This window comes from Lissotriton helveticus, chromosome 11, assembly GCF_964261635.1.
Source record: "Lissotriton helveticus chromosome 11, aLisHel1.1, whole genome shotgun sequence".
NCBI classification, from domain to species: domain Eukaryota; kingdom Metazoa; phylum Chordata; class Amphibia; order Caudata; family Salamandridae; genus Lissotriton; species Lissotriton helveticus.
This window is the reverse complement of record NC_136072.1, coordinates 293,185,213-293,200,728: the sequence shown is the minus strand read 5'-3', so window position 1 is coordinate 293,200,728 and position 15,516 is coordinate 293,185,213. Positions and strand designations below refer to the sequence as shown.

General features: G+C 43.9%; 1 protein-coding gene across 1 annotated transcript in view; it reads right to left on the bottom strand.

Moving 5' to 3' along the window:
• GOT1L1 (glutamic-oxaloacetic transaminase 1 like 1) overlaps window positions 1–15,516 on the bottom strand; it is a 484,104-nt gene that overhangs the window by 310,148 nt on the left and 158,440 nt on the right. Inside the window, exon 3 of the mRNA XM_078666696.1 lies at window positions 1,772–1,895. Within this exon, the coding sequence (XP_078522822.1) occupies window positions 1,772–1,895 (124 nt within the window). The remainder of the gene's footprint in view (window positions 1–1,771; window positions 1,896–15,516) is intronic.

Genomic DNA, 15,516 nt, shown 5'->3' with positions numbered 1-15,516 from the left:
AAAGATGGTATCACCCACTTCTGAATTTCTAATACTTCCAATTCTGAATACATTTTTTCTGCGTGGTGTATACCAAACATTTTGAAGACAGACAATGGTCCACCTTTTAATGGATTGATGGATACTATGAAGAATCTATTCAAGAAGCCAAGCTATCAAAAATCTCAAAATATCAAGCTGTGTGCCAGGTTTTTTGTGACTATAGAAACACATTTCACAGTTCTACAGTGGACTGTCCTGCAGAGTTGTTATTTGGGCAATCCAGAAAAACATGTTTGCCGCAATTACCGTTGAAACCCCCTAGAGAACGTGAACAAATTGCAAAGAAAGATGAGATGAAGGAAAAAAATTAAACAATATGCGGGTCAAAAGAAAAACATTCAAGGAAAAAGCTATCAGGTTGGTGATCTTGCATTAGCGAAACAAAGTCAATTAAGGGAATCTGCGAGTAGATTTCTTACATCCAAACTAGAAATAACAAAAATAAAAGAATCTGCAATAACTGCACGGAAGGAAAATAGAATAATAGTGAGAAATAAAGCACATTTGAAAAATGTATTTCCCTGTTCAAGAACAAAAGATACAAATACAGAGACAACAGAAAGACACATAAAACAAATACATTGGAGATAATGTAAAAGAAAATGACTGTGGGCCCTTTAGAAGAACAACATAAATACTCAAAAAACCAAAAAGACTCATTGATTTATATATTATGTATTTATTTGCTATTGTTATTTATTTGTTCTTTTTTATTAAGGAGGGGGGAGATGAAGTGATGTAAGGATAGAATGTAATGGATAGAATGGCATGTGTTCATAATCCACATGCTAACATACAAAATGTAGATATTTGAAATAGGAGTTCAGTTATTTGTAGAGGAGCTGATCTGAGGGCACAGATGTTGGACAAGGTCCCAGCACTCAAATAAACACTGTAGACAATAACAAGGTTGCCTACGAGTTGTCACACTGACATTACCATTGAATGCATAGGTCTCTGTAAGAAGGGAATATTTCCTGAAAGAAGCATGCAAATATCCTTGAATGTCAGCCTATGTACATGCTACACAAACTCCAGTACGAGCCTCCATAGGAACTGGTGTGTAGCATGGGCAAATCAAACATATGGCAACTCAAATGCTCAAACAAAGCTGCAATGATTGTTGAGGACAAACAGTAGCAACATCCTACCTAACTGGACTAACTTCAGGACTTCTCAGAGTAAGTTATTAAGATACCTGTGGAAAATTATTGCCTCTATCCATTAGGTGATATTTTAAGAACGGGTAACCTCCAGTGCTGCACGGCTAATATTAAAGCACACCAGGGTGCATTAATCTTGCGGTAGTCACCTTTCCTTCCTTACCACAGTCACTCAGATGAATTTCGGAACAGTAAGATTAATGTCCCATCAGAAAAACAGGGATTCAGCTGCCCAATGACTCTCTGTATCATGATCATTGCAACTGATGAGGCAAACAAAATCAACAGGTTCTTATTATAAAATACCCCACAAAACTCAGCAGAAGACCCACCTCCAACTAGCCCAAGTACCACGAGTCACCCCAACCTGAAGATCTAGTAAAGATCGCTTAACTTACACATTCAATAATCTGGTCCGGCCACAACAAATTAGAAGACTCAAGTTGAATCCAGCTATGCCACAGTCTTCCAGTATACTAAACCTCTTTCTCTGGGTTATAGTAATACCTTTCTAATGACAGCCATCAACATACACCACCCTCCCAAAACTGTGCATAGCAACTTACCCCAGGTGAGCTCAGAGATGTAAACTGCTGTTCCATTTAGAGCACGTGCATTGTACCAGCGGTGGAGGAATACAGCTCCAATCCAGATGGCTGCACTCCCTCCAGGGGTCTGAATTCCAGATGCCTTATTTGAAAAAAGACAGAAAACAGAGCTTATAATAAGTGCTGAACAGGATGCAAATAATACAAGATGTATGTCTCCAAAGATGGTTGCTGGCTAATGAATACACAGGAAATGGACAATATTCAGTAATTTTCTTTAGAGCCCGTCAGTTGTTCCCCAGAGCCAAACCTGTGTGCATAAAGCATAAACGGAATCCTCAAAAATGTGGGTCATATTGTAATGAGATCCCTTTTATCATGGAACCACCTCTTGAGATGCATAGGTTTTAAGGATGTTCACCCTTTCAGTCCCTGACCAAAACAAAGGATAACATACACCAAAAGGTTTTGCCATTATTGATGCTTTTCGTTAGAGTTTTCTGAATGCAAATCTTTAGACTCATCAGTACTAGGCCTGGGCGGTAAACTCAACTCCGTTTGTGGAGTTTTCTGCCCTGAGCTGAGCTCACAGAGTGGGAGTGTTTTCCCGGCTCGCCAGCGGTAAGTTGGCGCGCGCGAGCTGCCTTTTCAAGTAGAATTTCTACTCGAGTGGCAGGAAAATTAGCACTAACTACAGTTTGCTCTGCACTCCACCACTTGTGGGACTGCGCTGAGTTTTTCTGTCACTTCACGGAGTTCCGCGTAGCAGAACTCAGCCCAGGCCTAATTAGAACACATATATTAGCCCCGGAAAAGTCTTCAATAATAGCCACTTCTGCCCGTGCAGTTTCCAGTCCTGCTTAGTCACTCAATTTTCAGACCCAAGTGACTTGTTGAAAATAACTTTGAAGTTTTGGTAGCATAATGAGATTCCATCTCTTCACCTGTGTCAATGCCCAAGCAAATAAATGATGAGCTCATGTGCCAAATTCCTGCAATCATTTCTGTGGAAATCTGAGAAGGGTACATGGAATGAATGAAGTAGCATAGCTCTTCAGCTGTCCTGTCAGTTTTGAGGTAGTGTGAGTTCTACGTGTATCATTTGCACTCTGTGCTCCCTTGTTATTTACTGACAGGTCCATGGAGCAGCCTCCCTCACATGAAGCAGCTCTAACCTTGATTCTAACTAGGAAATCTATAGGCCCCTCCAAAGCAAAACTTGCTTCATACGTGACGTGTGGAATGATAGGCAAGGGTTATCCACTGTCCTGCGAGCTTTGAAGTCAGTTAACTACTTTAAAGTAAAACACCACTCCAAATACGGCCTTGTTCTTTACCATCAGGTTCCCAGAGCAGCCTCCTTCACCTGTTATAGCGCCCACCAGAACGTAGGTGCTATGTTAGGCACCTAAAAAGTACAGCACCCGAGGCGAGAACAACTTTATTCGGTTCATCTGAACCATAAAAGTTCAAACCAAGATCATCATAATTTACCCAACAATTGCAAACGGTAAATTAAAAGAAGAGTATTTCACAAATTAACAGGAAAATTTAGAATTCTTTACATACAATAATTACAGTAAAACAGCGTAATAGTATATGGCTTATACAAATTGATAAAAGTTCTTGATCTATAATAAACAATTTTAAACAGCCTACTATAAGAACCATTCACTATGCAAAGATACTTCCTTGTAGTGTTTTCTGATAGCCAAAGAAGCTTTTATGTAATTGGATACCATAATACACATGTTAGGGGCAGCCAGTGAGTGCAAAAGATTAAAACCATCCACATATGTGCAGGGGCGAATTTTCCTTAATAATGGGAATACAAATTGTCTCCTCACCGTTTCATATAAAGTGCAAATTAAGTTAAAGTGCATAGTGCTTTGGTTTGTTAAATTGTCACACGGACAAAGTACGAGCTTCTCAGCCCAACCACTTTGGCATGGAAATGCCAGTAAAAAGTGCACAGTGCATAAACGGAATCTTGTCAAATAAAACCTAGTTTGCAAATCGGTAGTAAAAGTTAAATGGAATAGTAGCGGGCAAGGGAAAATTGTAGTAGTTATCTTGTACAAAAATGTCGCGACTTGGCCCTAGAAAAGAGCACCTCTTTAATAATGGCTTTAGCATTTAGTGGAATGTTTCCCGGGTTATCATATTAATGCCCCAATCCTATCTCTTGATAAGTGTCCTTCACAAAGCAAAGCCATGGAATTTTTTGGGCCAAATCATGGCAATCTGTGATTACTTCACAAGAGAACGTTAACTCTTCTGAGAGACACATTTTTTACCCTAGAAACAAGGGAGCACTAAATATACGATCCTCTGCAAACTCTAGACCCAATTCCAGATGTTATAGGTGGTTGGAAGCACTATTCAGGGTCATTAATAACCTTTTGGTAAATTTATTTTCCAGTGTTTGTGGCTGGCGGCTTGAGTGGTATCCCAAACAACTGCCCCATAGGTTGAAATCGAAAGACATTTTGCTTTATATACAGTAATTAATTCCCTCACTGGCTTGTGGCCCAATCTGTGTGCAAAACTAAATAGCCTATCCATGGCCCTGTTTGTAAGATGGGAACCTTGCTGTAACAAGTGGATGCCAATTCAACTGATTGTTGTACAAGTTCCCCAAACACATGAAATTGTCTACATTTCCTAGTTTCTTGCCCCGTACAACAAAGTTCCTATTTCTTGTAGACGTAGGACCACATACCATTATATAGGATTTAGTAAAATTAACTTTAGGTTGAGTGAAGACATAAAGTCTGTAAAAATATTCAGGGCTTTCTGAAGGCTATTAGCTGTTGTTGCATTAGCACTGTGTCATCTGCATAAGCTAATAAAGGAACATATTTGCTGCCAATTTTAAGGAAATCAAGCTCCCTGCTTAATAAAATGGCCTCCAAACCACTAATATATATTGAAAACAAGGACGGGGCTAGGATACACCCTTGAGAACACCTTCTGTTGATGCGATCAACTCTGTTGTTTGCCCTTGGATGCCGTATCTTATGGCGACCGTGGTGTTAAAGTAAAACCTCTGGGGAAGGGATACCAGTGCATCTTCTACGCCAATACCTTTCACCATGGCCCACAACTTGTCCCGATTAACTGTATCAGAGGCACTAGACAAGTCCATGAAGGCGAAGTGGATTGAACCCTTCCTGGCCTTTGCATATTTGTTAATAATTAGGGAGACCCCTACATTAAATGCCCAGGTCTCCAAATGGTCGAGGAGGACTCTGCACCAGACCTTAACCGTGGAGTCAAGAAATGAAATTGGGTAACTTCTATTGCCCTTTTTCAATCAATCAATATCAACATAAACTTTATTCAGATAAAAATACATATCCATAAAAGTACAGTAACAGAAAAACAATTAGGGCATCCACTAAAATTAACATTCAAATTGGACCTCCAGTAATACTGTGCACAATCTGATAATGAAACAAATCATTAAAAACATTTGACAGTTCAAGTTAAAAACAATGAAATAAAGTGCTATAATTCAGCAGGGGCGCATAGAGTTACGGGTGCGCACCGCTGCCTTAAAAAAAGAGCCAACTCGAAAGGTTAGTTCATCATCATTTAGAGCAATGACCATCCCATAAACTGCCTTATAATCAATCACAGATGAAGCTTTAAAATAAGGGATCAAAAACCTTTTAGTGAGAATTATATAAAAGGAACAGAAAAATAAAAAGTGCAGCATCGATTGTTTGTGTTGGTTATTGCATGGACAAGGCAGAAGGTCAAGATTAGGAATAAAACCCACGGGAAATGAGAGCATAAATTTCATAGTATCAGTCCTCAGCTGGAAGAGTAAGTCCCTTTCCCAACGGCCAATTAGTTTTAACAAATAACTGGAGACCGCGCAAGAGATGTTCTCAATGTGCATATATTTGAAGACTGACTTTTGTACGCTCTGTGGCCAGTCTTGCATTTTTGTACCATGCATAGAGGGCCCTTTGGAGGGATTTACTACTGATGGTACCAAGGTCTGAGGGATTAAGGAATACGGATTTGTGGTTCACACTAACTAAGCTTTTGTGAACCACAGCCAGCCATGGTATATCCATCCCCCTATCGCATTTCAGACAGTCTGAAATTATCTCTCTGGTGAGTTTTCCAGATTCTCAACCAAAATAGGACTGGGCGAGCCTTAATGTAGTCTTCAATATAAGGCAGGTTTAGTTCACAGTGACTAGCATATTTGGATGATGAGATGGGTGCACCCAGGATTTTGCGACAAAATCTATTCTCTTCACCCTGGATGCTAACACTGTTGGCATGCCCCCAGACTTCAGCACCGTAGGTTGCCACTGGTATGCATTGGAGTCTGAAGATCTTAACAGTTGCATACACGATCTCTATATTCCTCGGCTTAGGAAGCCCAAGTATTGTGTTAATAGAGTTTGTGAACTTCTTCCTACAATAGGCCACATGATCAGTCCACAACCCATTAGATGCAAATACCAAACCAAGATATGGGAAAGTGCGAGTGCTCTGTAAACAATTAAAATTTAAAACTATAAATAAGTTAAAATACTTCTTAGACTCACAAGCCATTAAAAAAGATTTTTTTAAATTGGTGTAGAGATCCAGGCCTGCCATAAACTCTATGAAACCATACATCAAGATGCGAAGAGCTTTTGGGGTACACCCCATCAGCACCGCATCATCAGCATATAAAAATGCAGGGAGTTTATTACCATTGATAAGTGGGACATCCTGAGTTATTGTCGCTAGAGACTTGTTTAGATCATTAATGTATTAAATAAATAGGAGGGGGGACAGGACGCAGCCCTGCCTGACCCCCCTACCTACCTAAATGGCTTTAGAGACCTCACCACCCCTGCTAATACGTACCCAGGCATGTTGATCTTTGTGCAAATAAGCTAAAAAAGAAACAAGGGACTCTTCCAATCCATAATTTAAAAGAGTAGTCCACAGCCGAGATCTATTAACAAAATCAAAGGCCGACGTAATGTCCATGAATGCCAGATATACAGGTGTTTTCTTAGCTATATTGTATTTGCTAATAATCAAGTTGAGGTGAAGGAATTGTTCCACAGTGCCAATGTTGCTCCTAAATCCCAACTGACACGGATGTAAGATCTGACATTCTTCGGCCCATGACCTAATCTTATTGTACAATACCCTCCCCAAGATTTTCAAAGTATTATCGATCAGGGAGATCGGCCTGTAGCAACTTGGATTTGAGCCCTTTTTAAAAACTGGGACCACTAGAACCTTTTTCCAGGACATGGGCATGGGACAAAGATCGAGAGGCACCCCGTCTGAGCCTGGCGCTTTCGAACAGATCCCCTGTGCTATTGCCTCCTCCACCTCGGATACTGTGATACAGAGACTAAGTTGGGTGGTTGCAGATGAATCTTCAGGCCGATGCCCTGAAAAACATTCTACCTTCTTGCCTAGCGGGTTAAAGATACCAGAAAAATGAGCTACCCAAGCCTCGGACAAAATAAGTGAGTCTATCTGCCTTACTTCTTCAGTAAAAAACGGGCGGTTAATGAATTCCCAATTTTTTTGTGTGTCTTTTAAGGCTCCGGCTCTCTCTAGATCTTCCAATGCAGAGCTTCTCATCTCAGCTTTCCTTTCCTCAATTACAAATTTGTACTAGTGCCTTGCAGCTTTAATCAAATCTCTATTGTGCAAGTGCATGGAGTGCCCTTTTTGCAATTCTTTATGGGCTCTGGTGCATTCGGAGTTGAACCATCGGGCCTACTGAGGTTCCCTATGCTGTGCTCTCCTGGTCAGTGGTTTAGCTATATCATTGCACATTGTACCAAACTCTTGGACAGCATGCTTACCCTGAGCCTGACGAATGTTAAGACTGGGAGTTCCTCAGCTGTCCTACCACAGGAAAATGGGAGTCTGCTCTTTTTAGCCAGGTTCCACTGTAACACCCTCTCGCTATGCTCTCTGTAAAGAACCTGGGAGTCACTAGGTACATCAACAGACAAATATCTTTCCACAAAGTGCAGAAGCCACACTTTCAGATCAAGAGACAAGAGAGTGGGCCACGAGTGGTTTTCAGGAGCTGGCAGTACCAGGCTTAACAACTTGCCCCTTACTGACCTATCCTTTTGACTATCTGGACTGGGTTCCAACATTGTGTAGAATTTCATGGGGCAGCATCAGATGTGTCATAAAAGTAATGTGTGTGTTGAAATTGTGACAGTAATTTTTGTGAATTTAACATATATTATTAATTACATTTTTGAAGGTCAATTACCATTAATAGTAATAACAACTAAATGGTGTTGTATGTTTACACTATTAATATGGGCAAACTAACTTAAATCCCAAAACATATCTTTTTCCTTGGTGTCTTTGAAAAAACAAATGACAAGGAGGAGTAATTACTCATATTTGAGCGGGTCCTCCAAGAGTGCCTGCACGAAATACTATTACTCCTGCAGGTGTAAAATAAGTACAGATTTCAAAGTTTGTAACCAATAATAAAGATCCTTCACATTACTACCACATATCTTCTGTCTTTGAAATTCTAACCACAATTCCTGAAGAGGTTTCCAATACTTTTTATTAAACCAGCTGGAAATAAAGTGCAGTGATGGTGCTCTGCAGTTCTTTAGAAGTCACAGAGACCCCTTTTAATTTTTTTATTTTGTGAAAATAAGACCAAGAAGCACAAAGAGCCACTTGTGGTTATTTGACCACGCTAGACTGGGGATAAGTCATAAGTTCAAGCCGACAGTGCTGGAGCGCGGGACTGATAAAGGGGCCCGGTTAGTCTCTCTGAAGTGTTACCTTCTCAAGTCTGATATGTAGAGTACAGTTCAAGTTGGAGGGGGGCGCAAAGAGGAGGCATTCGGCATAAGGAGGAGACTTTTAGCGTGAGAAGCAGGTAGAGAGTGGCGATTGCTACAGCACAAAGAGCCAGTAGTCACTGGGGTTTTGCGATGGTTAATCATCGCAGACAGTCGCTATCAGCATGAAGAGCAGGTCTTGCGTTGCCGGTCGTTGCGGACGGTCACAGTCGGTACGAAGAGCAGATCCCGCTGGATCGTCATGGTGGGTGGTCTATTTACAGCCTGAAGAGGTTCTTTTGCAGTCACAAAGAGACCAACATTTCTGAATCTCCACCTTTTCTTCATGGGACTTCTCACTGACGCCAGTCAAGTGCCCAGGAACAGGGGGCACCTCTTGGGGGATCAGGACTCACTCCAGCAGACACCAGTAGCAGGGCACAGGCAGGTCATGTTGGTGCTTGTCAGCTCGACAGGTGCAGGGAGGCCTCTGGAAGCTTGTTGTGTCCCTGTTGCTTACACAGGAGGTCGACCAACTGACCCTTGGAGTCACTCTGTGTAGCATGGGATTAAGGTAAGCAGATCCAATTTCTTTTCTTCAGACAGCAAGGCAGTCCATCGGGTAGCAGGGCAGCCCTTCTTCTGAATCTTCCACAGGTACTGGAGTGTTCTGATGAGAGGTTCTGAAGCTCCCACATTTATATTTGGTGCCAACCTTTGAGGTGGGGGGGGGAATACCCTGGGCTACCTTTTAAACTGGTCTGGTCAGTTATTCCCCTGGTTCCAAACTGTCTAGGATGACAAAGGCAAGAGCAAGCCTGGTGTTAGGCTCCTTTGAGTGTAGAACAGGCAGAGCCCTTTGAAGTGTAATCAGAGCAGAGTACAGCTCCTCTGCTGTTGGGGTTTATGTATTACTCTCAGACATTGAGGCAAAGAAAGCCTAGGTTTGATGGCACAGTGTCACACGAAGACACTATGCCATAAAACCTAGGGGTTTGGGGTTTATGTATTACTCCCAGACATTGAGGCAAAGAAAGCCTAGGTTTGACGGCATAGTGTCATGGGAAGACACTATGCCATCAAACCTAGGGGTTTGGGGTTTATGTATTACTCCCAGACATTGAGTCAAAGAAAGCCTAGGTTTGACGGCATAGTATCACAGGAAGACACTATGCCGTCAAACTTAGGCTTTCTTTGCCTCAATGTCTGGGAGTAATACATAAACCCCAAACCCCAACAGCAGAGCCATTCCCAGTCCTGTAATCTAAGGCACTGTCCGAAGGCACACATCTTTGGGACAAGAAAACTCCAACTTTTTTAAAACTGGTACTTTCAGAATTGTGACATAAAATCCAATGTTATCCTTGAAAGTATTTTAAATTACAATTCATTTGAGTGTAAACAACATATGTGCTACCAATCAGTAGTTGACACAAAAAGGGGTTTGGGTCTGGGGGGACAAACACCGGGTAGGGCCTTAATACTATAATGAAAAAAAGGAGGAAACCCAGTATTTATACAACTTCCACAATTTCTTTAACCCCTTCGACGCTCATGACGAGCTGGGCTCGTCATGCAGTAGCCTCCTGCTACGCTGATGACGAGCCCAGCTCGTCATGTAAAGTGGTATCTGTAGGATCCCAGCACAGGAGAAAAATCCCCATAGCATTCAAGGTGTTAATGCACATAATCATATGGAAATATGAGGAAAGCTTTTTAAGAATTGTTGTGCTCCCTTTTTGCAATGAAGATAGGGCCTCCTCTGTCCCATTTATGATTTAAACAGCAGTCAGACTGATGGAAAGAAATGCCCACCATCAGGTATGGCTTGTTAGTTTCCAAAAAAGACTTTTCTGAATGGATAGCATTAACTTGTGTTTTGGGTAAGGGAGCAAACTTAGTGATTTTGATTTTGTTTGTTTGTTCTTTTAGATCACTGGAATGTTTATATAATTAAGAAGCCCTGATGAGAGCCCCAAAGTCTTCTGTGGCTTGAAACGTGTTGGCAGTTACACTAATTGGCATCTTAATGAGTTTGGATGTTCTAGTCACAATTCTCGTGTTTCGAGTCACTAAAAGAAATCATCAGTGAAAAATATTGGCATTTGAATTTGGCTGTGTATTTCAGCTAAGAATTTATTAGCTGGTCCACATTGGGTGATGTACTTGATTGATGTTATTGTGATTACATGTGGTTGTGTCAAATGTTGTAAATTTTGTAAATGTATGTAAATATATGTAATGTTGTTATGTGGTTGTGTTGATGGACTAAAAGTGGGTCATATCCACATTTTTCTAAAACATTTACATACATTTATAAGGTGAAAATATTTCATGTTTAATAAAAAAACGAATCAGATGAAGATTCTCTTACTCTGATTATGTGCAGTAAAGAAATTGCGGTTGTATAAATACTGGGTTTCCTCTTTTTTTCATTATACCAATCAATAGTTAGCACTTCTTCAATTTAATAAGGTAACTTAGTGTAAGTCAATGGGAGACAATGGCCTTACAACAGTGAAAAATGACTTTAGGGGTTTTTCACTGCCAGGAGATTCAAACTTAAGTACACGTGTCCTCCTTTTTAAATAGTATGCACCCTGCCCTAGAAGCCATTAGGGCCAAACTTAAGGGTGACATTAAGTAATAAAAAGGAAGGTTTAGGCGTGGCAAAGGATTTATTTTGCCAGATCGAAATGGCATTTAAAAACTGCATTACAGGCTGCGGTGGCAGGCCTGAGACATGTTTTAAAAGGCAATTTTTTGTGAGTGGCATAATGAGGGATACAGTCCACTAGTAGCATTGAATTTATAGGCCCTGGGTAATTGTAGCACCATCTACTAGGGAATAGCATGCAAATTAAATGTACCAATCATGATGTACCAATCATGGTTATAAGGGAGAGCGCAAGTACTCTACCACTGATTAGCAAGAAAAACGTGCAGTCCTAAAAGCCCAAAGAAAGAAGTTCAGCAAAGGAAGGCAAAGAGAGCCCAAAATCTGGGGTAGCCCTGTAGAAAGATCTCAGTCCAACAACCCAATTCTGCCAAATTTTAAGTTTCACATTGTATTGGTTGCTGTTTTTTCACCCATACTATCCCACCTCCAAAGCAGTTCCTGCCTCCATGGAGGTTCTTTGCATGACAAAAAACAGCTGGGGTAAGTTCACCCTGCATTGGTGGCATGCAAACCTTTCAGCAATTGCTCCTTCTTCCGAAGACAAGGAAGGGTCTTTCTTCGCACAATAAAAAAATAAAATAACCTCCCTGATAGACTGAGCATTTTCTTTATTTGTGTGCAGAGTGAAGTCAACATTTCTCGGAGACCATGGTTACAAAAACAACAACTAACAACAAAGCTTCTACTTCCACACTAGTACGCTTCATTATTCGCCTACATACCTATATCATGATCAGGCAGCCTAGGAATCCAGGGTTAGTACAATTTACTTGTTATTGGCATATTGCACACAGCCATGCACAAATTATACATGGAGGCACACAATTGTTTTCAAGACACTATTACTGTATTGTGTGAAAAGCCTCAGATTATGTAGACATTGAAATCAAAAGTATAGATATGGTGAGTTCCTAATCCCAAGGCTATACTACTGGCCTTACTCACCAATCAGTCATGAATTTGATTTGTAAGAACCATGTAAATACCAACTGTGTTAGTTAGATAAGTTCAAATTATTCACAAACCTACTGTAAAATCAAGACATTAAGACCCTATTTAAACTGTCCTCTGGGGAAACAAGATAACTGCAAAAAAAAACAACAAGCATTTGCAATGCAATAGGTTTCACATGTACGCGAGTTTGAGCTATTGACATTGCAAATAACAATGCTTTTTATTTTTGTTTTCGTTTTTAAAACATAGATAAGAGGCACTGTCATTTACAATGCCAATAGCTTAAACTTGCGTAAATGCGAGACCTATTGCATTGCAAATGCTTGTTTAAAGAAGCAACTACAATTATAGTTTAAAGCCCTTCAAAAGCTTTAATCTGCACTTTCGTATAAATAGAGGCCCCTCAAATTAGACACAAGTGCTTTCTGTAACAGGTTGCAGCAGCTTAAGCCCTTAACCCGTTGACCGCTGCACGAATTTCGCTGTGGTGCGGGCATTTTAATCAGTGGGCGGGGTTTGGACGGCCCCCGGCCGACCGACGTGACTGTGGGCATGTGCGGGGGACATCGGGCCCACAGTCACGTCGGTCGGCCGGGGGCCGTCTTCAGCATGGAACGGGTTAATGGAGAACCCATTGGCCCCAACATTTCCACTTTTCATAAAACCACCGTCTTTGGACTGTGTAAGACGTATATATTACAGAAGAGGAGGTAGGTTAGACATAATAGCTAGGTAAACGCCGATAGCTAATTTACTCATGATCTATCAGATTTGTGTGTTTTTATTATTTTAAATGGTAAATATTGAATCAAATAATAAACATACTAATACTAATATAGTAGGCAGTTATAGTATGCTAGGTATGGCAGCTAAACAGTATCAGACTACAAGAGGTAGCCCATATACCCTAAGGAGACTAGGGCAAACATCTGTAACATACAACAATGTCTCAAAAGAGTGTCAGTTGGAGGTCAAATACAATTAGCACAATTAATTGCTGAAGAAAAAATCAAGAAGGGGAGAAATGCAGGGCGACAACATTCTTTGCCGCTCGTGAAGAACGCTGTGAGAAGTGCTCATTTCTCTGTCCTCGCTACTGGAGTAGCATCTACCCTGCGCTGCAGCTGCTGTTATTGCAATTTTTAAACCAACCCTTTTTGACTCGTGTGGCCGCAGAGGAGGGAGAGGCGCCGGCCCCGGGACTGCGAGGACCAGCATTCCACATCTACAGCTGGTCCTCTTCCCGCGGGAGCCGCGCCCCCTCCCAGTGCCACGCCCCAGCCAATCCGGATAACTTCTCGCGGCCCCCGCTTCGCGGGAGCCGCTCGTGAAGAACGCTGTGAGAAGTGCTCGTTTCTCTGTCCTCGCTATTGGAGTAGCATCTACCCTGCGCTGCAGCTGCTGTTATTGCAATTTTTAAACCAACCCTTTTTGACTCGTGTGGCCGCAGAGGAGGGAGAGGCGCCGGCCCCGGGACTGCGAGGACCAGCATTCCACATCTACAGCTGGTCCTCTTCCCGCGGGAGCCGCGCCCCCTCCCAGTGCCACGCCCCAGCCAATCCGGATAACTTCTCGCGGCCCCCGCTTCGCGGGAGCCGCTCGTGAAGAACGCTGTGAGAAGTGCTCGTTTCTCTGTCCTCGCTACTGGAGTAGCATCTACCCTGCGCTGCAGCTGCTGTTATTGCAATTTTTAAACCAACCCTGTTTGACTCGTGTGGCCGCAGAGGAGGGAGAGGCGCCGGCCCCGGGACTGCGAGGACCAGCATTCCACATCTACAGCTGGTCCTCTTCCCGCGGGAGCCGCGCCCCCTCCCAGTGCCACGCCCCAGCCAATCCGGATAACTTCTCGCAGCCCCCGCTTCGCGGGAGCCGCTCGTGAAGAACGCTGTGAGAAGTGCTCGTTTCTCTGTCCTCGCTACTGGAGTAGCATCTACCCTGCGCTGCAGCTGCTGTTATTGCAATTTTTAAACCAACCCTTTTTGACTCGTGTGGCCGCAGAGGAGGGAGAGGCGCCGGCCCCGGGACTGCGAGGACCAGCATTCCACATCTACAGCTGGTCCTCTTCCCGCGGGAGCCGCGCCCCCTCCCAGTGCCACGCCCCAGCCAATCCGGATAACTTCTCGCGGCCCCCGCTTCGCGGGAGCCGCTCGTGAAGAACGCTGTGAGAAGTGCTGGTTTCTCTGTCCTCCCTACTGGAGTAGCATCTACCCTGTGCTGCAGCTGCTGTTATTGCAATTTTTAAACCAACCCTTTTTGACTCGTGTGGCCGCAGAGGAGGGAGAGGCACCGGCCCCGGGACTGCGAGGACCAGCATTCCACATCTACAGCTGGTCCTCTTCCCGCGGGAGCCGCGCCCCCTCCCAGTGCCACGCCCCAGCCAATCCGGATAACTTCTCGCGGCCCCCGCTTCGCGGGAGCCGCTCGTGAAGAACGCTGTGAGAAGTGCTCGTTTCTCTGTCCTCGCTACTGGAGTAGCATCTACCCTGCGCTGCAGCTGCTGTTATTGCAATTTTTAAACCAACCCTTTTTGACTCGTGTGGCCGCAGAGGAGGGAGAGGCGCCGGCCCCGGGACTGCGAGGACCAGCATTCCACATCTACAGCTGGTCCTCTTCCCGCGGGAGCCGCGCCCCCTCCCAGTGCCACGCCCCAGCCAATCCGGATAACTTCTCGCGGCCCCCGCTTCGCGGGAGCCGCTCGTGAAGAACGCTGTGAGAAGTGCTCGTTTCTCTGTCCTCGCTATTGGAGTAGCATCTACCCTGCGCTGCAGCTGCTGTTATTGCAATTTTTAAACCAACCCTTTTTGACTCGTGTGGCCGCAGAGGAGGGAGAGGCGCCGGCCCCGGGACTGCGAGGACCAGCATTCCACATCTACAGCTGGTCCTCTTCCCGCGGGAGCCGCGCCCCCTCCCAGTGCCACGCCCCAGCCAATCCGGATAACTTCTCGCGGCCCCCGCTTCGCGGGCGCCGCTCGTGAAGAACGCTGTGAGAAGTGCTCGTTTCTCTGTCCTCGCTATTGGAGTAGCATCTACCCTGCGCTGCAGCTGCTGTTATTGCAATTTTTAAACCAACCCTGTTTGACTCGTGTGGCCGCAGAGGAGGGAGAGGCGCCGGCCCCGGGACTGCGAGGACCAGCATTCCACATCTACAGCTGGTCCTCTTCCCGCGGGAGCCGCGCCCCCTCCCAGTGCCACGCCCCAGCCAATCCGGATAACTTCTCGCGGCCCCCGCTTCGCGGGAGCCGCTCGTGAAGAACGCTGTGAGAAGTGCTCGTTTCTCTGTCCTCGCTACTGGAGTAGCATCTACCCTGCGCTGCAGCTGCTGTTAT